The 22,592-nt window shown below is 34.7% G+C and overlaps 2 protein-coding genes across 2 annotated transcripts; both read left to right on the forward strand.

Annotated features, from left to right (window-relative positions):
* Positions 1–6,264: 6,264 nt before the first annotated feature.
* LOC100594062 (olfactory receptor 4P4) lies at positions 6,265–7,194 on the forward strand. The gene has a single exon (XM_012495817.1). It carries the CDS (start codon positions 6,265–6,267, stop codon positions 7,192–7,194), a length of 930 nt encoding a protein of 309 aa, XP_012351271.1.
* An 11,961-nt stretch (positions 7,195–19,155) lies between these two features.
* Positions 19,156–20,091, forward strand: LOC100591859 (olfactory receptor 4S2). Its single transcript, XM_003281097.2, has one exon. The coding sequence runs from the start codon at positions 19,156–19,158 to the stop codon at positions 20,089–20,091; it is 936 nt and encodes a 311-aa protein (XP_003281145.2).
* The last annotated feature ends 2,501 nt before the right edge of the window (positions 20,092–22,592 follow it).

Below are 22,592 nucleotides of genomic sequence, written 5' to 3' on the forward strand. Positions count from 1 at the left end.
ATGGCCATTCTAACTGGTGTGAGATGGTATCTCATTGTGGTTTTGAATTGCATTTCTCTGATGGCCAGTGATGATGAGCATTTTTGCATGTGTTTTTTGGCTGCATAAATGTCTTCTTTTGAGAAGTGTCTGTTCATGTCCTTCACCCACTTTTTGATGGGGTTGTTTTTTTTTTCTTGTAAATTTGTTTGAGTTCATTGTAGATTCTAGATATTAGCCCTTTGTCAGATGAGTAGATTGCAAAAATTTTCTCCCATTGTGTAGGTTGTCTGTTCACTCTGATGGTAGTTTCTTTTGCTGTGCAGCAGCTCTTGAGTTTAATTAGATCCCATTTGTCAATTTTGGCTTTCGTTGCCATTGCTTTTGGTGTTTTAGACATGAAGTCCTTGCCCATGCCTATGCCCTGAATGGTATTGCCTAGGTTTTCTTCTAGGGTTTTTATGGTTTTAGGTCTAACATTTAAGTCTTTAATCCATCTTGAATTAATTTTTGTATAAGGTGTAAGGAAGGGATCCAGTTTCAGCCTTCTACATATGGCTAGCCAGTTTTCCCAGCACCATTTATTAAATAGGGAATCCTTTCCCCATTGCTTGTTTTTGTCAGGTTTGTCAAAGATCAGATAGTTGTAGATACGCGGCATTATTTCTGAGGGCTCTGTTCTGTTCCATTGATCTATGTCTCTGTTGTGGTACCAGTACCATGCTGTTTTGGTTACTGTAGCCTTGTAGTATAGTTTGAAATCAGGTAGTGTGATGCCTCCAGCTTTGTTCTTTTGACTTAGGATTGACTTGGTGATGCAGGCTCTTTTTTGGTTCCATATGAACTTTCAAGTATTTTTTTCCAAATCTCTGAAGAAAGTCATTGGTAGCTTGATGGGGATGGCATTGAATCTATAAATTACCTTGGGCAGTATGGCCATTTTCACCATATTGATTCTTCCAACCCATGAGCATGGAATGTCCTTCCACTTGTTTTTATCCTCTTTTATTTCATTGAGCAGTGGTTTGTAGTTCTCCTTGAAGAGGTTCTTCATGTCCCTTGTAAGTTGGATTCCTAGGTATTTTATTCTATTTGAAGCAATTGTGAATGGGAGTTCACTCACGATTTGGCTCTCTGTTTGTCTGTTATTGGTGTATTAGAATGCATGTGATTTTTGTACATTGATTTTGTATCCTGAGACTTTTCTGAAGTTGCTTATCAGCTTATGGAGGTTTTGGGCTCAGACAATGGGGTTTTCTCGATATACAATCATGTCATCTGCAAACAGAGACAATTTTACTTCCTCTTTTCCTAATTGAATACCCTTTATTTCCTTCTCCTGCCTAAAAGAACGTGGGAAGATATACTTAGATGCTTTCTGTTAAGGGGGAAGAGAATCCCTGGAGTAGGAGAGTGTTGTGAGTAAACCAATACAGCTAGAAAAATGAATGGGCACAAATGTCTGCAAGGAAAGACAAGAGGAACATAAGGGACCCCATGGAGAAAATGCTAAGATCTGAAAAGGATATGAAAACACCGACTAAATCAAGGGTGGGGGAAGACACATAAGAAAGAGAAAAAAAATGTTGAAAAAAAAGTTTAATTGGCTTGTAAGAAATAGGCTGATCATAAGCAGATCTTCCAGAATCCTTTGGTAATAGTACTTTAGGAGCAAAGCAAACTTACAGGTTGAATTAATTTTTTAATACCTTGTTCTATGACCTTAGGTTATTATTATACTTTTATTATTTTAATGTTCTAATAAATAAGACACAGATAAATTAATGCACAGAATAATGAATAATTTTAAAGAGAGCTCCCATATAACTCCCCCTCAAGGCAAGAAATGGCATTTCTGTTATTTCAGTTGAATCCTCTTTCTCTCCCTATATGTAATCTGTATTCTAGGAGCATCACTTCCTTGCCTTGTAACTATTTTATGCCCTAGGTTCTTCATCTCTGAAATGCAAATGGTAGTGATATCTATCCTGTAGTGCTGTTACAAAGATAAATAAGATAAATGTCAGTTTGTTCATTATGACATAGAGTAAATGTTTACTAAATATTTGCTCTTATTAGTGGTGCTCACATAACAAAGTAGAAGCAAGGACTAGCTTTGAATATAGATGCAAAAAAGGAAAAGCTTATTGAAAATGATACGACCAACGCAAAATTACAGAATGTTCAACTGTGTTGTCGACAAGCATTAAAATGAATATTTTGTAAACTCAAAAAAGTTATACTTTTCCTGACAAGTCACCTTAAATGTAAATAAAGTGTATAAGAACACATACTTCTTCCCCAGAGAACATGATGAAAACACTGCATGGGAATTGATGGAAATAATTTTCTTACCTAGGAACCAGAACTGGAGTTTCCCTCTCAGATTATAGAGAATGGAAAAAGAAGCTCAAATTGCATAAAAGGCAGATCTCGGCCATAAAGAACTTTGTAATAAATAGGATTCAAGTTACATGCTCTGGTAAACATGGGTCCAAGAGGATGCTAACTGGTGAGTTGATTACATGGGGGACATATAAGTAATTAACTGTAAGTAAGTAAGTAATACCTTGGGAAGAAATAAAAATGTAACTTTAGAATATAGCCTTTACCTAAAATTTTGCCTAGCATTTGAGCTTGAACACCTTCAGAAATCACTTGTTTCTATTTGGACTATGATTTGAATAGTTTTTGAAAACAAGGCAAGTACTTCTCTTGCCTTCCAATTTTTTTTTATGGGGTGGCCTCCCATCATTTATTTGATTTGGTGATATGACAGATAATAGTTACTAACATGGTATGAATTTTGTGTTTGTTTGTGCATAAATTGGGGAAAATAGGAAGTGAAATATCAGTAGCACTCAACATGCTGAAGAAGATGTCAAGTCAGATGTTGCAAAGAAACAATTTAAATAGTTAAGGAATGACTAATTTCAATGAAGAGAGGACTGAATCAACTTTAAAGGAAAAAGGAATAGATTCCAAATAAATACAGAGCATAGGTAAGTCAATTATTTTTTTTCTCTTAGCATTGCCCTCATAAACATGTGATATTTGTTGAAAATATATTTTTTACTCCTGTGTTAAAAAATCATATTAAGCAGTAGCTAATTTTTAAACAGGCTGTCCTGCAAATTCTATACACTAAGACATTTTTGGATTAAATGAACACTAAGTTTAAGGAGGACCTGGTTGTCCACTGGGGCTGAGATGACATATTCTAGAAAAATAAGATAAATATCAATGGATAATAGCACCTACTTTCTTGCAGAACTGCATGTGAGAAAAGAGACATGCTGTTACAACTCTTGAGAGATAGCCTGAAAAACTTTGACAAAAAAGAAAGTAATTCTGAAAATGATACTATTGTGAGAAGAGTTCTTAGATAGAATTGAGGCTAGTGTCCTCATTTTGCAGAAAGGAAACATATGGGCCAAGAATATAAGGTCATAAATCTAAGTGGCAGTGTTAGGGTATACACTCAAATCACTTTTCCCCCAGCAATTTTTCTTTTCTTTTTTTTTTGAGACAGAGTCTCGCTCTTTCACCCAGGCTGGAGTGCAGTGGCACGATCTCGGCTCACTGCAGTCTCCGCCCCCCAAGGTTCATGCCATTCTCCTGCCTCAGCCTCCCGCGTAGCTGGGACTACAGGCGCCCGCCACCTCGCCTGGCTAATTTTTTGTATTTTTAGTGGAGACGGGGTTTCACCGTGTTAGCCAGGATGGTCTCGATCTCCTGACCTCGTGATCCGCCCGCCTCGGCCTCCCAAAGTGCTGGGATTACAGGCGTGAGCCACCGCGCCCGGCCCAGCAATTTTTCTTACATTGACAATAGCTGAAAATGCAGTATTGCTATTCATGTTTGGGAGAACAAAATATATCTTGCTTCCTACAGAAATATGTGAGCTGTACTTTTGTTACTTTCTAGAGCTGGCTTATATAAGGATCCTGAACTGATTCAGTTTGTGTTTTTAATAGATACTTTGGCCTAATTTATAGTTTTATATTTCAACTTATACATTTTCCATTTAAGTATGAGTGTCTAAAATGGAGCAATGACTGAAATTCAAGAAGTGTCCTACTTTGCCTGAGAAATTCAGACATGTATGCAAACTTCAGAGTTGGGACAGTCAGGATCAATGTTCAGTTTATCCCGTGTGAGTTTTCTCACTTTCACATGGACATATGGTGAGAGGATTATAAATTCAGACTTTGGAGTCAGAAAACTCAGATTTTAAGCCTTAGTTTGTTATATACCATTTGTGTTACTATGTACAATTTCCTAAAGCTCTAGAATCCTAATGTAATTTTAATGTATTTTCCTTGTGATATATTAATATTAGCACAATGATATCATCCCTTGTACATTGTTTTATTCTTTTAAATGTCCTTTCTCATCTATTATTAACGTTGAGCTTCAGCATCAATCTCTAAGTACACAGAGGAAGATGTATTTCCTTACATTTAAAATGAAGATAAAGCGTTTTAAAACAAGTTAATAAACTTGCAAGATTGCATTTGAAGTTAGTGGCTGAATTAAGGCAAGTAACAGGGATTGCCTCCCAATTATAAAGCATGATTAGATTTTTACTGGTAAATTTAAAAAAAAAAACACTCACATTGTAGTAGTTAAACATGGTGGTTCTATGTCTGTAAAAAAGTTGAACCCAGAAGAAAAATTGCCAGGTAGAGAATTTAGTCATCAGCTGTAGCTGACAAAACCAAGACAACAATTATAGGGATTCAAATTACGTTTTTAGTAAACTTATAGTAAATGAAGACAGATGGATGCACTGGCTTTGTCTGAGAACATTCTGTGCCTTATTTAACTTAGAGGCTTAATTTTTATGTAAGAGTCTTACTATGCTTGTTGGGGTTAAGAATTGTATTTCAGATGGGTTTTAAATAACATACATAAATTTGTGAAAACGGAAATGTATAAGAAGCAATTTTAGGAATAATTCAAACTAGTAGTGTATTCAATATTATTATTTTCTTCAAATAAAATGAAATTGACTTTCTTATTTATTGGCAAAGATTAGTGTGATTATGGAGAAGATCACAACCTTTTTCTCAAAAAAGTGCCTTTAATCTAATTCTAGTCCTTGAAATTCCACTATGAAAATGAATGTCTTTTTGAAATTTCATTTTCTATTACAATGCAATTATTCATTGTATTGGTAACAATGTTAACTTGGTAATGTAGAGAGATGAGGAAGAAATTTAAGGGGGGTTTGACTGAGAAGTCAAGAATGAGATTAAGGCTGAAAATGTATATTATAAATGGACAGTCATTCTGAGGACATCTGGTAAGAATTAGTTAAAATATTTTGATGTAATATTATTTTTAGAAAGCAATGAAACACATTGGTAATAATTCAGTGTCATCTTTTCTGCAACATCCAAGACTAACAACTTAAGATATGTTTGTTCACCACCTACAACGTTGGTTTTAGTTTATGCAATCAAATCCCATTTGTTGATATCAATATTGCTAATGCTTAGTGCTATGGCTAATTCAATGAATTTTCTACATTATTTGAAAAATAATATTTGTATGACTTGTTTCCTTAATAAATTTTGAATCCCAGAGAGTAAAAGCAATATCCTTTGAAAGGAATTATTTTGTATTACAATATTATATATTACATTAGACTTTGGAAATAAACATTCCCTATGATAGAATTTCAATATTGTTGATTGAACAATAGAATTCATACCTACTAGGGCAGGGATTGATCACAACGTGCTAGAGAGCTAATGGAAATCATCCAGTATATATACATAGAGAGTCTTATTAGAGAGCCATTTTAATTGAATACCAGATATTTATTTACTCTCTGAACCACTTGAATGAGGTAAATTCAATCCAGCTAGTTCTTCAAATAAAATATGATCATTGTACTTCTTAACAAAGACTTGTGCCGGGCGCGGTGGCTCACGCTTGTAATCCCAGCACGTTGGGAGGCCGAGGCGGGCGGATCACGAGGTCAGGAGATCGAGACCACGGTGAAACCCTGTCTCTACTAAAAATACAAAAAATTAGCCGGGCCCGGTGTGGGGCGCTTGTAGTCCCAGCTACTCAGGAGGCTGAGGCAGGAGAATGGCGTGAACCCGGGAGGCGGAGCTTGCAGTGAGCCAAGATAGCGCCACTGCACTCCAGCCTGGGCGACAGAGCGAGACTCCGTCTCAAAAAAAAAAAAAAAAAAAAAAAAAAAAACAAAGACTTGTAAGCTTATGAATTATGTCATTTCAGGTGACTTATATGTTCTGTCTACACTGGACCATGGAAAAAAGCAATAATATCACTGTGTTTATTCTCTTGGGGTTTTCCCAAAATAAGAACATTGAAGTCCTCTGCTTTGTATTATTTTTGTTTTGCTACATTGCTATTTGGATAGGAAACTTACTCATAATGATTTCTATCACGTGCACCCAGCTCATTCACCAACCCATGTATTTCTTCCTCAATTACCTCTCACTCTCCGACCTTTGTTACACATCCACAGTGACCCCCAAATTAATGGCTGACTTACTGGCAGAAAGAAAGACCATTTCGTATAATAACTGCATGATGCACCTCTTTACCACCCATTTTTTTGGAGGCATAGAGATCTTCATTCTCACAGGGATGGCCTATGACCGCTATGTGGCCATCTGCAAGCCCCTGCACTACACCATTATCATGAGCAGGCGAAGGTGTAACACAATCATCACAGTTTGTTGTACTGGGGGATTTATACATTCTGCCAGTCAGTTTCTTCTCACCGTCTTTGTACCATTTTGTGGCCCAAATGAGATAGATCACTACTTCTGTGATGTGTATCCTTTGCTGAAATTGGCCTGTTCTAATATACACATGATAGGTCTCTTAGTCATTGCTAATTCAGGCTTAATTGCTTTGGTGACATTTGTTGTCTTGTTGTTGTCTTACGTTTTTATACTGTATACCATCAGAGCATACTCTGCAGAGAGCCGCAGCAAAGCTCTTGCCACTTGTAGTTCTCATGTAATGGTTGTGGTCCTGTTTTTTGCACCTGCATTATTCATTTACATTAGACCGGCCACAACATTCTCAGAAGATAAAGTGTTTGCCCTTTTTTATACCGTCATTGCTCCCATGTTCAACCCTCTCATCTACACGCTGAGAAACATGGAGATGAAGAACGCTTTGAGGAAAGTGTGGTGTTGTCAAATATTCCTGAAAAGAAATTAACTTTTCTGAATTGTTTCTGCTTTTCATGCCGTGGTTCCCTGAAACCACACTGATGAATGAGAAAGATTCACTCTCATCTTGCTCTTATCCTTAATGTTTGGAGAGAAAAGTGGGCAAACAGGAAGCATATCCCTTCTGTGGTTTTATACTTTACATTGATATCTCTTTAACAAATTGAACATTATTCTTATCCATACTCTCCTCCGCCTTTTTAAATCATTACAATTGAGCTTATGTGATATGAAATAACCAGAAAATTTCTTAAAAATAAAGGATTACATGGCGTTGTGTTGAAAAAATAAAATAGATTATGTTTTTATGCCTTAAACTTCTGAGAAGATCAATGAAATGTTACTCTCAGCTTTTACATTTTTACTCAAGTCTAAACACAAAAAATGCATGTATTGCCTGTGTACAGCTCACGAAATTTTGCAAACTGAGCATGATTGTGAAATCAGCAACTGGATTAAGAGACAGAAATTATCAGCACATCAGAGGTCCTCCTTATTCCTCTTTATGATTAATACCTCCCAAAGTTAACCACAATATTTATTCCTAAAATAAATAGTTTTCGGCTGGGCACGGTGGTTCATGCCTGTAATCCCAGCACTCTGGGAGGCTGAGGCGGGTGGATCATGAGGTCAGGAATTCGAGACCAGCCTGGCCAAGATGGTGAAACCCCGTCTCTACTAAAAATACAAAAATTAGCCGGGCGTGGGGGCAAGCGCCTGTAATCCCAGCTACTCAGGGGGCTGAGGCAGGAGAATCGCTTGAACTCGGGAGGCGGGGGTTGCAGTGAGCCAAGATCACGCCACAGCACTCTAGCCTGGGTGACAGAACAAGACTCCGTCTCAAATAATAATAATAATAATAATAATTAATAATAATGTTTTTATCTGTTCTTGTACTTTGAAGAGTAAGAGTGATACAGATTTTGCTGCTGAGTGGGTGTCTTCTCAGCATTTCATCTGTGAGTCATTTCTCATGTTGGTAAGTTTTCTGATTGTTTTCATTGATGTATACGGTGTCTTATCATATGAATATATAATGATTGATTTATGCATTCCCTTGTTGCCAGACTTTTGGGTGGTTTCCCATTTAGGGTTACTATGTATAGTGCGGCTTTGAACATTTTGAAACATATATTTTTGGTGGATATATGTCTTTTATTATTTCATTATACTTTATAATGTAATTAAAACAATTTTAAGAAAGTAGTACTATATTTGTATTAATATTCTTTCATAATGTATTACTGATATAAATGAAAGATATTAATTGAAAAAATAAGTGCCTATAGAAAAACACTAAGTGAAATAAAACGTTTAGAAATAAGTAAGTGAAACATCTTGCACTTCTAGGATCCACACAATGGGGTATGGGATAAGCTGATTAATGCAAAACTGTCTGCCAATCACAGGGAAAAAGGAAGAAAGCTCTTAGAATGGTAATTTACACAATGAAGCTTAGAAAAATTTCCAAGAATGCAGCATTAGATTATGATAGCAAAATTAACACACAGGTATCACCACTGAAAAATGTGATCAAATAGAATATTCATTGTAGCATATGAAGTCACTTGCCATATTAAATGAAACTGGGAAAATTCTGTATTTAGCTTCTAAGAAGGAATAAAAAATATACTTCACTGTACTCCCAATAAGGGCAGTGATGCCAAATGAAGAAGGCACGCTATGAGTTTATGCTAACACTGGATTGTCACACACACACTCAAACACATACACACATGTGTGTGCAGACACATAATGCAGAAAATAAAGTCTTTTCAGGAATTTATACTTAAGGCATAGTTAAATAAATCTGCTCATATAGAAAACCAAAAATTAAAAGAAGAAAAAATTTGCTCAAAAGCAAATGATCACACAATAAAAATGACTGAATATAGGAGGAAATTAGGTTGGAAACAGCTACATCAGAGCACAGCATACAAAGACTGGGTTTATTGTAGTTAATGGACACAAAATATAATATAAATCTTTATTGTATAAAACAGAAAATGATTTTAAAGTCAAATTACAACATTGGTTTAAAAATTTTCTGGGCTGTTAGAAAACAAACAAAATAACTTCAAGAAATAAATAAAATGATACCTTTATTAGAAACTCAGTGGATAAAACATAGTAGTATATCCTAATTAATCAGTGAATTCCGGATATCAACAAATTTACTCAGAACAAAGAAGAGAGAGACAAAGATATGGAAAAAGTTAAAGGGATATTAAGAGACCTTAAGAGACAAAGATATGGAAAAAGTTAAAGGGATATTAAGAGACCTTAGAAATGGAATAAACGGGGGCAACACACAACTACCAAACTTCAAGATTTATAAAATAGTGAGAAAATACATTTAAAGAGATAATAATTGACAATTTCTAGAACTATGAGAAATATTTAGAAAAAAATTACAACAAAGTAAAAGAGGTGCTCTCAAAAAGAGCCTTACAAAATATTACTTCTAATTAATAATAATTTAAAACACAAGGCAGGGTGCGGCAACTCATGCCTGTAATCCCAGCACTTTGGGAGGCTGAGGCGGAGGAATGCCCTAAGGTCAGGAGTTTGAGACCAACCTGACCAACATGGAGAAACCCCGTCTCTACAAAAAATGCAAAATTCGCTGGGCGTGGTGGCACATGCCTGTAATCTCAGCTACTCGGGAAGCTGAGGCAGGAGAATGACTTGAACCTGTGAGGTGGAGTTTGCAGTGGGCAGAGATCACACCATTGCACTCCAGTCTGGGCAACAAGAATGGAACTCTGTCTCAAAAATAAATAAATAAATAAAAATTTAAAACACAGAAAGACTAGAAGCCAGAAGAAAATAGAATTACATTTTAAAGGTGCCAAATGTAAAATATTATCCTTGAAGTCTATATTTTTTTCAGGAAAAGTGAAGTGGGGAGTCTTCAGTAGAATAAAACAAAATAAACCACAACTTAAAAATGGCCAAGAGTTTACTATACAGACACACTCACTCAAAGTAGTTGTAAATATTAATTTTTATTAAGAGGAAAGATGTTCCAAGAAGAAAAATTTAAAATCCAGGAAGTAATAATGAATCAGGAAAATACTAACCATATTTGTAAACTGAGATATTGTATTAAAAATATTAATCATGTCTAATAGATAAGATGAAAAATAGAAGAGAGAACAAAAAACTTAGAGCACAACATCGTGGAAGTTGAAAAGAAGTATTGCTTATTAGGAGAGAAAAGACACTGATTAAATTCAGACTTGGTAATATTAATGTACAGATATGATTTTTTAAGTAATTACTAAAATAGCAGGAGATGGAGAGAAAAAGAGACAAAGAAATGTATTATTAGTGTTTTTTGAGACAGTCTTGCTCTGTCACCAGGCTGGAGTGCAGCAGCGCCATCTTGGCACACTGCAACTTCCGCCTCCAGGATTCAAGCGATTCTCCTGCCTCAGCCTCCTGAGTAGCTTGGACTACAGGTGTGCACCACCACGCCCAGCTAATTTTTGTATTTTTAGTAAAGATGGGGTTTCACCCTATTAGCCAAGTTGCTTTTGAACTCCTGGCCTTGTGATCTGCCTGCCTCCGCCTCCCAAAATGCTGGGATTACAGGCTTGACCCACTGCACCCAGCCAGAAATGTATTTTTAAAAAGAAACAATACCATTCCAAATAAAAGGCAAGAAAATGGGAAGGAAACAGAAAAATTGGGCAAAAGCAAAAATTAAAGCAAAAAAAGATCATACAAGCCAATTAAAATATATAAGTAAAACAAAATTAACACAATGTAGTAAATTCTTCAGCAGGATAATGAAAATTACCATAATGGTTTAAAATACAGTTTGTCAAATGTGCTTTCACAAAAGATGCACCTAAATCGTTGATTACACATACACATGAAAGTGAAACTGAAGGCATGAAAAGGATAAAGCAGGCACATATGTTAGCATTTGAAGCAATATTGATTATCAAAGCAGGCAAATAAAATTCTTACAAAGTAACATTACAGAAAATCTAGATGACCGTGAGTTTGGTGATGACTTTTTAGATATAACATCAGAAGTATCATCCTTGAAAGAAAGAGTTGATGATCTAGATTTTGTAAAATAAACATTTCTTCTTTGCTGTGACAGGTAGTATCAAAAGAATGAAAAGACAAGCCACAAACTTGCAGAAAAGACCGGCAAAAAACATCTGATAAAAGACTGTTATCCAAAATATACAAAGAAATCTTAAAACAAATGATAAGATAACAAACAACGTGGAATCAACCTAAATGCCCATCAATGATAGATTGGATAAAGAAAATGTGATTATATATATATATATATATATACACCCTGATAAATATATTATTTTTATATATATATAAATACCCCGATAAATATATATTATATACGTATATATTATATATATTATATAATATATATATATATAATATATATATATATTATATATATATAATATATTATATATATATTATATATATAATATATTATATATATATAATATTATATATATTATATTATATAATATATATAATATATATAATATATACGTATATAATATATATTTATCGGGGTATTTATATATATATAAAAATAATATATATAATATATAATATATAATATATAAATATATATATTATATATGTGCATATATTATATATATAATATATACGTATATATATACGACATATATAATATATGTATGTTGTATATATATTATATATACATATATAATATACGTATATATATTATAGATATATATATACGTATTCCTTATATATATTATATATTATATAAGGAAAAGTGAAGTGGGGAGTCTTTAGTAGAATAAAACAAAATAAACCACAACTTAAAAATGGCCAAGAGTTTACTATACAGACACACATAATATATATATTATATATATATACACATATATATGTATATATATACACATATATATATGTGTATATATATATATATATATACACATATATATATATATATATATATATATATATATATATATACACACATACCCTGAAATACTATGCAGCCATATAAAAGAATGAGAGTATGTCTTTTGCGGGAACATGGATGGAGCTGGATGCCATTATCCTTAGCAAACTAATACTGCATGTTCTCACTTATAACTGGGAGCTAAATGATGAGATCACAGGGACACATAGAGGGAAACAACACATACTGGGGCCTTTAGGAGAGTAGAGTGTGGGAGGTGGGAGAGGAGCAGAAAACATAACTCTTGGGTACTAGGCTTAGTACAGGGGTGACAAAAAATCTGTGGAGCAAATCTCCATGACAAGAGTATACCTATAGAAAAATAATAAAGAGAAAAACAGAAAGAAAAGAACCAGACTAAAGAAATAGGCTGAAGTCCTTAACAGACATCTCACCGAAGAGGATATACAGATGACACGGAAGCCTATGGAAAGATACGACATATCACAGGTCACCACAAGAATATGAATTAAAGCAACAATGATATACCACTGCATATCTATTAAAATAACCAAATCCATAATACTGACAATGCCAAATGCTGCTGAAGGTGTAGAGCAAAGGGAACACTCATTCATTGTTGTTGGGAATGAAAAATGGCACAGCCACCATAGATGAGAGTTTAGCAGTTTCTCAAGTACTAAACATACTTTTACCATAAGACACAGCAATTATACCACTTGGTATTTTTCTTGGTATTTTTGAAATATCAAAGGAATGAAAAACTTATGTCCATGCAAAAAAAACCCTGCATTCAGGTGTTTATGTTAGGTTTCTCTGTGTCACCAAACTTGGAAGCAACCAAGATATCTTTCAGTAAGTCTATGCATAAATAAACTGTGGTATATTCAGACAATTAAATTCGTTCAGCACTAAAAAGAAATAAGGTATTAACCCATGAAAAGACATGGAGGAGACTTAAATGCATATTATTAAGTGAAATAAGCCAATCTGAAAATACTAATAATGTATGACTACAACTATATGACATTTTGGAAAACATAAAGTTATCAAGATAGTAAAACTGTGTTGGGGTGTGGGAAGGATGAATGGGTGGAGTGCAGGCAATTTTAGGGAAATGAAACTATTCTATATGATATAAGAGTGCAGAAATGTCATTATACATTGTAGAAACCCACAGAATATACAATACCAAGAATGAATCCACGAACCTCATCATAAAACCCTGTTGTATAACAAGAATAAACCCTATGGACTTTCAATGATAATGATGCATCCACATGGATTCACCAGTTGTAAAGAATGAAACGCTCTGATTGGACAATGTTAATAATAAAGGAAGTTGCGCATGAGTAGGGCCAGAGGCTATATCGGAAATATTTATGCCTTCTGTTCAATTTTGCTGTATGAGAAACTAAAAGTGCCCTAAAGATGGTCTATTTTTAAAAAAAGACAAAAAAGAGGATAGAATTTTATACTACACAAGAACATTTCTTGATTAGATTAAAGTAATAAAGAAAATTGAGAAGAAAGTTATAGAGGAGACAAAGTAAACTGAAGCAATAGAAACTTAAATTCAAAAATCTTAATGAAGTTTAATATAATTATACTGCATTTAAAAGACAAAAGTTACAGTAAACATTATAGGATGCTTTTCAGCAAACACTCTTCTGCAAAGGAAAATAATGGACTAATGATACACAAAACAACATGATAAATCTCAAAACAGGCTAGACACAAATGAATGAATGCTTCAATCAATCATAATAAGTTTACAATTGGAAAAACTAAAACTGAATCATAAAAATCAGAAAATTAGTTGTATCTGGGGGAATGAACTGAAATGGTGCATGACAAAACTTCTGAGTTGTTGAGTTTTCTACATCTTGAATTTGTTAGTGGTTACGTGAATATATACATGTGTCAAAAATCATCGAAGCATATACTTCAAAACATTGCATTTCATTGTATGTAAATTTAATCTAGAGAAAACAATGTATTACAAAAAAGTGTTCATATCTATTGGTCTCAAGAAAAATATGGCTTTTAAATCCCACTTATAAGTGAGAACATGCCTTATTTGGTTTTCTGTTCCTGTGTTAGTTTGCTAAGGATGACGGCCTCAAGGTCCATCCATGTCCCATCAAAGAACATGATCTCATTCTTTTTTATGGCTGCATAGTATTCCATTGTGTATATGTATCACATTTTGTTTATCTAGTCTATCATTGATGGACATTTAGGTTGATTCCATGTCTTTGTTATTGTGAATAGTGTTGCAATGAACATATGTGTGCATGTGTCTTTATAATAGAAGGATTTATATTCCTTTAGGTAGATATGCAGTAATGGGATTGTTGGATGGAATGGTATTTCTGCCTTTAGCTCTCTGAGGACTCACCACATTGTCTTCCACAACGGTTGAACTAATTTACACTCCCATCAATGGGATTATCTTTAAGAATGCTATGGCAAGTGAAAGAAGCAAGTTACAAAAAACTACATATTTTATGATTATTTTTATGTAAAAAAAAAGTCCAGAGATGCCAATCTGTAGTAACAGAAAGTAGATTAGTGTTTGCCTAGAGCTGGGGGTGATGGTATGAGAGAGGAATGAGGAGTGATTGCTAATGAGAATGCGGTTTCTTTTTGAGGGGACAAAGATGTTGTAAACTTAGATTGTGTTGATGGTTGCCCAACCCTGTTTATGAAACATCAATTAAACTGTACACTTTAAATTGATGAATTACATAGTATATGAATCATATCTCAACAAAGCTATTATAATAAATGAATGTTAAATCTATTGACCATTGCTGTGTATGCACTATTCGTATATCTTGTATTAATTTACTGTCATTCTCCTATGACATGACATGTAGCTGTCTTTTTTTAATCCAAGAGATAATTCTCATCAGATATCCTTCCTTTGCACACATTTCTGTTATAAAATATGGAAATTAATATTCCATTATTTATATATTATATTTAGCATTTGTTCCAAAACATATTTTTAAACATCTAGATCTCAAAGCACATTTTGCAAAGTAGGAATAGAAGATATACTGACTCGCCCCGCTACTCATCTAAATAACTGAGCGGCAGAATAGGGATCTCCAAAGATGTTCACATCTTAGTCCTCAGAACTTATCAGTATATTTTGTTACATGATAAGGTGATTAAGATTGTAGATAAAAATTAAGTTTGTTTATCAGTTGACCTTAAAACAAAGATGTTATCCTGCACTATCCATGTGGGCTCAACGTATTCACAAGGTTTATTTAAAATGGGAAAGTGAAGCAGAATAAGTTAGATTTGAAGATGCTAAACTGCCTGCTTTGGAGATGAAGGAAAGGGGCCATAAGGAAGCTGGTAGATTCTAGAAGCTGGAAGAATTAACAGAATGAGTTTTCCCCTACAGACTTCAGAAGGATTCATCCATTCCAATGCCTTGATTTTAGCCCAGTGAGTCCCATTTTGGACTTCTCACCTGCATAACTGTGAAATACTGACTTTGTATTGATTTTAGCCACTAAGTTTGTGGTAATTCGTTGCAGCAGCAACAGGAAACTAACACCCTAGCTTAATCATGATGAATGTTTCCACAAACCTGGGCATAATTGCTCTTTTACTTCCTGCTGTTTATTTTTCACTCATTTCTTCTGCTAACTCCAGATAGTGAAAATATAAGTAGGATCTCTTGGACATTTTGGATGTTGTTTGAAATAAAGAAAAAGGTAAGATAAGGTAAGAAGAGTAAAGTGAAAAATTGAAGCATGGGGAAAGAAACTAATAGAAATAGGAAGAGAAAAAGCAAGATTATTATTAGTTTTCATGAGTCAACCTTAAGGATTTACAATATAAAAGTAAATGAATTAAGTTCAACACCATACTTATTCCACGCATAGGCTAAACATGAACTTTATCCCACCTATTTCTCCATAAATCAGCATAGAATCAATTAAGAAGAAAAGCAATGTTCCCAAATAGCACAATAGAATATACTATTTTCTATTAAAATATAGCTTTCAAGAAAGAACAATTACAATTCAATAAATAACATAAAACAGGTATCTTAATACGTTATATCAAATATGGACTATTTAATGCATATAATGAAGCATATTAATTCAAAAACAAGGTTTAGAATGATAAAATTATTACTTCTCTTTGCTGAATTGCTTTGGATTAGGTCTATAGTCGTTAATATGAGAATTGATCAGTTTTTGTATTTAGCAACAATTTTTAAGATTTAATTTTAAAAAATTGAACAGAAACTAGAATTAAAGTTCATTGGTAGGTCTGCAATTTGGTTTTGACTATGGAGGAAGACTTTGGGGAAAAGCTGTCCCCAGGGTCATTTATCATTTTGCATCTTCCTCTTTTAATAGACCTATAAGAAGAGAGAAAAGAGCATTTATTGTCAAAGACCTGTGAAATAGCAGATATCATTAGGTGAGAAAACCAGGAACAACAAAGACTCATTTCTACCAGCCTTTCAGTTTGGGGGATCAGGTATTTTCTGGTACTAATTATTCACAAAGGAATTCCTCAGGCATCACTGTTACTTTACTTTGGGCAGCTGCATCCAAATTAACTCAAGAAGAGATAGAAACATAAAGTGAACTCAGGCTCTGGAAAATACTGGTGAGATTTTTTTTCTTTTAAAATGAATACGGAATATTTGTAGAAAAAGATAATTAAATTGTTAGATTTTGAACATTTGTAAAATAACCAAAAAATATTGTTCTCTGAAATACAGAGAGAATGAAATTATTAAAATCATGATAGTAAAATAGCAACATGTACCTAAACATGACTATGAGGAAGGGCAGGATGAATACGAATAAGAAAATGTCAATAATTTCAAAGGAAAGTGAGTCATTTTGCCCAAAATGCCCAGATAAAGGAGGAAGGCATCCTTGTGAGGGATATTGGCTTAAGGAGAGAAACAGCAAGATGTTACTGCATCAGTTGGAGTCAAGAGATGCCATGATTCAGAAGGTTAACAGCCTTTACTAGGATGCACATTCTGATAAATGGAACTTTAGATCTCAATTCTGCAATTAAGATAAATGAATACCTGGATAAAATAGCTTGATGAATGAAAAAAAATTTCCTCTAGAACCTTGTGATATGGACAGTAGGGGAAAAATCCTCAGGCTTGTGTGCAAAAGTCCAGTTTCTTCTAGATGAGAGCCAAGCAACATAAGTAATTGTTGCCCAAAACTGCTATGATGTGAGCTTCCTTAAGTTGAGGGGCTCTCTTAGTGGAGGATAGCATTTTTCTTTTAATTCAGCAGGAAAACTGAAGAGGAATAGCATGTAAAAGCAGGGGATGTGCTTGAGACTGTATCTAAATCATATTATTACTATTACTCTTACAATCATTATTTTGTAATGCACAAGAGATAGCACACCTGTAATGACTATTGTGCCAGCTCTAACAGGAATACCTGAAGAAATACAATCCTATAGATTTGCAAAAGCTGGAAGAATTAGGCACAACTTCACTGCATAAGGATAGCTGAGAGCACAGAGTTTAGTAGGAGTTGTCAGCATTCAGCTGGATGGATCTTGAGAGGATCTACAGGTCTCTGCTAGGCTACCTGTAACTGGAGGGATCATTTACATCTGTAGTTGATTTGAGAAAGAATCCTAAAAGCTCCATTAATCAAAACTATTACACATACCCTTTTCCATCCATGTACCAATGACCCCATTGTAGTGCCTGAAATTTCACCATTGAATATTCATCCATTTACATAAATGTCATTTTCCTAAACCCATTAAAATTGTCATTCAGTGATGATCTCTTCCAGAAATATAAATCAACCAAATTGGGAGAATGAATATGGCCAGAATAAAACTTGAAAAATTAGAAAGATGTATGAAGCAATGTTGACATTAAGGGACAGTCTTCTCTTTTTTACGCCCATTTTCTTCGTTTCAGTTAATAGACAAATGTTTAAAAATACAAAGCAAAGTCAGTCCTGGAAAATCCTAAAGTATTCTGAGTTTGCACGTGGAGAAATTACATAAGACTTCACTCCCCCTCCTTTCAAATCAAACAGGTCTTGCTTTGTCTCTAGAAATTTCTTTTATTGCCTTACCTTATTTCTGCCTTCCTATCAGGGTTTTATGAATATTTCATACTGACAGAAGTGATTTAAGTTCATGGCTGAAATACTATTAATGTGATATGTAATAGTGAAATTGAAACTGTCATTTCACAAATGGGATAAGAGAATTTCTGTTAAGTTAAATAATTTACCCTGGGGGTTACAGTACTATCATTTTATAATCAAGTTTATGTAATTTTGCCCCTCTTTCTATTACATCACACTACATCTTGACTATCAGGGCTCGAGGCCACATTGGCAGAGGTGCATACATCATGTGCACAAAGATAGAGTTTCATGAGAAGAACTTTCAAAGCCCATGAGTGGATAAACTTGCAGAGAAATTGCAGAGTATATGTGAGTGGATGTGATAATCAGACATGGCAGTATTCAAAAGGTGAAATGTGGGCATCTGTTTTCACTTATGGGTCGAAAATAAAGCTAACATTTCCAGATATTTGCCAGTGGATAACATAGATGTTAACATATCCCAAAATGCAACAGTTGTTTCAAAACTCAGTGTCTTATACAAAATAGAAACTAAATAAAGTTTAGAAACAGCTAAATAAACATTTATAAAAGATGAGAGAAGAGAGGCATATGGTAACATATATATGAGATTGAGGGGATTTACTTTATCTCTCTGGATTTTGCTTTCTCACCTGAAGTGAATGAATGTGATCTTATCTTGAGGTAAGATGATCAAAAGAGATGCACTCCAATTTCCTTAAGTATGCATGCCAATCAGCATTTTTTCCTATTTTCATCTACTGTGATTTTCCATTGGTTCTGTGTTAGAAATAAAATAAATATAGTCCTTTTTATGTTTTCTTTTTTTCAGGTAATTTAATTGTCTCCTAAGAACTTGACCCGTTCCATGGAAAAAACAAACAACGTAACTGAATTCATTTTCTGGGGTCTTTCTCAGAGCCCAGAGATTGAGAAAGTTTGTTTTGTGGTGTTTTCTTTCTTCTACATAATAATTCTTCTAGGAAATCTCCTCATCATGCTGACAGTTCGCCTGAGCAACCTGTTTAAGTCACCCATGTATTTCTTTCTCAGCTTCTTGTCTTTTGTGGACATTTGTTACTCTTCAGTCACAGCTCCCAAGATGATTGTTGACCTGTTAGCAAAGGACAAAACCATCTCCTATGTGGGGTGCATGTTGCAACTCTTTGGAGTACATTTCTTTGGTTGCACTGAGATCTTCATCCTCACTGCAATGGCCTATGATCGTTATGTGGCTATCTGTAAACCTCTACATTATATGACCATCATGGACCGGGAGAGATGCAATAAAATGTTATTAGGGACATGGGTAGGTGGGTTCTTACACTCCATTATCCAAGTGGCTCTGGTAGTCCAACTACCCTTTTGTGGACCCAATGAGGTAGATCACTACTTTTGTGATGTTCACCCTGTGTTGAAACTTGCCTGCACAGACACGTACATTGTTGGTGTTGTTGTGACAGCCAACAGTGGTACCATTGCTCTGGGGAGTTTTGTTATCTTGCTAATCTCCTACAGCATCATCCTGGTTTCCCTGAGAAAGCAGTCAGCAGAAGGCAGGCGCAAAGCCCTCTCCACCTGTGGCTCCCACATTGCCGTGGTCATTATCTTTTTCGGCCCCTGTACTTTTATGTACATGCGCCCTGATACTACCTTTTCAGAGGATAAGATGGTGGCTGTATTTTACACCATTATCACTCCCATGTTAAATCCTCTGATTTATACGCTGAGAAATGCAGAAGTAAAGAATGCAATGAAGAAACTGTGGGGCAGAAATGTTTTCTTGGAGGCTAAAGGGAAATAGTTGGACTTAATAATTTAAGCTAGATGACCTTAAAATTTTTCAGCCTTGGTTAACTCATTTGTACAATCAAGACAATAACAACCTCATGGGATTTGGAGTGGAAAAATGAGACAATAACACATTCAAAAGAGTAAGGTATTATTTTTCATTATTATAGTATTTTTTATACTATTTCATAACTAGATAACTTCCTGAAATATCTGTGACAGAGAAATATTATTAAACTTAGAATCACAAAAGTGCAGAAGAGCAATTCCTCTTGGCTTTCCTTTGAGGACAGGTTTCTATTACCCTATCTTGCTATTCACTGGTCTTGGCATCATCCCTGAAAGCAGAAACTCACCATATGTATAAAGTGGAAGAAATAAAGTTTAAAAAATTTAGAATTTCCAAATGTGTGGGAAGTGTTTATATATTTTTGGGTTTAATTTGTGAGGTTTCAGGCACTACAGTATCACTCATATATTTCCTTCTAAAAGAACAATCTTCTATCCTGCTGCTTAGGCTATGTATAGAGTAGTGGGAAATTGATAAGGTTGTAATGTGTGCTGACTGCTGACATCCTGGGAGCAGCAAGAGGAAAGGGCCCCATAGTTCACACTGTAGATTTCACTTATCCTTGTACATACATGTTTCATCACTGTCCTCCACATTAACACTGGGAATTGTTTAGCTCAGTCATTCAAAAGAATAAACCTCCAATCTTTTGTGAAGTAATATAGAGGAATTCTTACCTGTCTGTGTAGAAAATGGCCTGTGGAAATAAAATAATTTTCATGTACTACAATGTATGTTTCACACCTACGGTCTGTAGAATCATATGCTACAAGAATTTAGCATCTCAGGAGTTTTGCAGGTGAACTAACTTGCTAGTTTTCTCTGTCTGCGCTCAGATGGCTGTAACTTTCCCCACAATGCTAAGTTAACTACCTAGTAACACTGTTCTCTATTTTTGAAAAACTGTGTGAAAATCTTTCACCAGCCAGTATTTCCTGTCTGCTTTTTTGTCATTGCGGATTAACATATAATTTCTATTTTGCTCTTATTTTAGCAACAATTCAGATGGCAGAGGAAATACATTTTTGTGGATACTTTACTGTGTTTCACAGAAATTCTATTTTTTAAAGTATGCATTTATTAGCTTTTGTCATAATACAGTGACAAAAGAAGAGAAGAAAAGAATACAATCAAAAGTTACCTAATATTACCAGACAGATGTCTTATTTACATGAAAATATAAAGGAACACATGCATATTGAACTGTCTGAAAACTCAAACAGTTCAATAATGTAAAAAATGAAAGAAAAACATAATAATCACTTTCCTATCTTTTCTTACAAACACATCATTTTTAGCAGTTTCTTATGATTCCTTCCATTAAAAATAATCTCATACCTATATTCACTTATAATTTCTATTTTATTTTATGTTTGTAGTCACATAAAGGAATAGTGTAAACATTGACACATAACTTTTTCCTTTAGAGAATAATATACTCTGACTGTCTCTTCATGACAGCACTTACAAATGAAACCCCAGGGTCTAGTCAGATTGGACGTGGATGCTCTCACCACAGCAGGTACACTAGAGACCATGCCAGAAAACAGTCCTCTCCCAGGGAAGGTCAAAGCAGCCGGCAGTGTGAGAGGATGAGATGAACGAGGTAACATCTGGGGTTCGCAATTGATTGAGCATGTGGCCAGAGACTGGGAGGTAGTAACTGAGAATGTCCTTAGGATTGTGACCAGTCCTGTTTTCCAAACTAGATCTAAAGAAAAACACAACTGAGATAACTTCCTTAATGTTGCAGCAATTCCCAAAACCACAGCTGATAGAGAACATCTTGCTCTTCCAGCACCCATTTTCTCACCCTTGATTTCTTTCACCCTTGGCCAGCACTTCAGTTGTTTTGGTTGTCTGCCTTGTGGGGTGACTGAAAGCTTTATCTGTAAGAGTTTGATCCCTATTTGCCTTGTTCTTATTTACTGTAGTTGCTGCAATTGTCCAGTTACAGTTATCCCTGGTGTGCAAGTGCTAAGAAAGATTCCACTACATTCTCTGCGTTCTGGATATAATCATCTCCGTCCTAATCCAATGTAACAACACTAGCTACTCATAAAAACCACAATCAAGTACCCTAGTAAAAATAGTAACTATTTTTTTTTGCCTGATGGTCCATTTGTATGAGGAGCACAAAATAGTGGTTCCTGCTGTGTTCCTGGAAAATATCTTTTTCTCTCTAGAAACCAGGACTTCTGTCCTCATGAATCTGAAGACTAAGAAAGTGAGTCTCTGGGAGTGTAAAAAATAGAAAACACTCACTTTCACCCTTTGGATCTCAGAACTATGTACGGCAGGCAAATGAGGACTCCACACCACGTATCAGGCGTCGGTTCAGCATTCAGTGCATACGCTGAATCCTGAAAACAGCATCCTGTCTCCTCCAGCGCTGACTTCTAGCTAGTCCCTTGATTGAGCTCTTAACAATCCTTTCCCCTCTT

The sequence above is a fragment of the Nomascus leucogenys genome, chromosome 4, assembly GCF_006542625.1.
Source record: "Nomascus leucogenys isolate Asia chromosome 4, Asia_NLE_v1, whole genome shotgun sequence".
Classification (NCBI taxonomy): Eukaryota; Metazoa; Chordata; class Mammalia; order Primates; family Hylobatidae; genus Nomascus; species Nomascus leucogenys.

Coding starts and splice junctions, on each gene's coding strand:
- LOC100591859 (XM_003281097.2), top strand. CDS start 19,156: ATGGAAAAAACAAACAACGTAACTGAATTCATTTTCTGGGGTCTTTCT.
- LOC100594062 (XM_012495817.1), top strand. CDS start 6,265: ATGGAAAAAAGCAATAATATCACTGTGTTTATTCTCTTGGGGTTTTCC.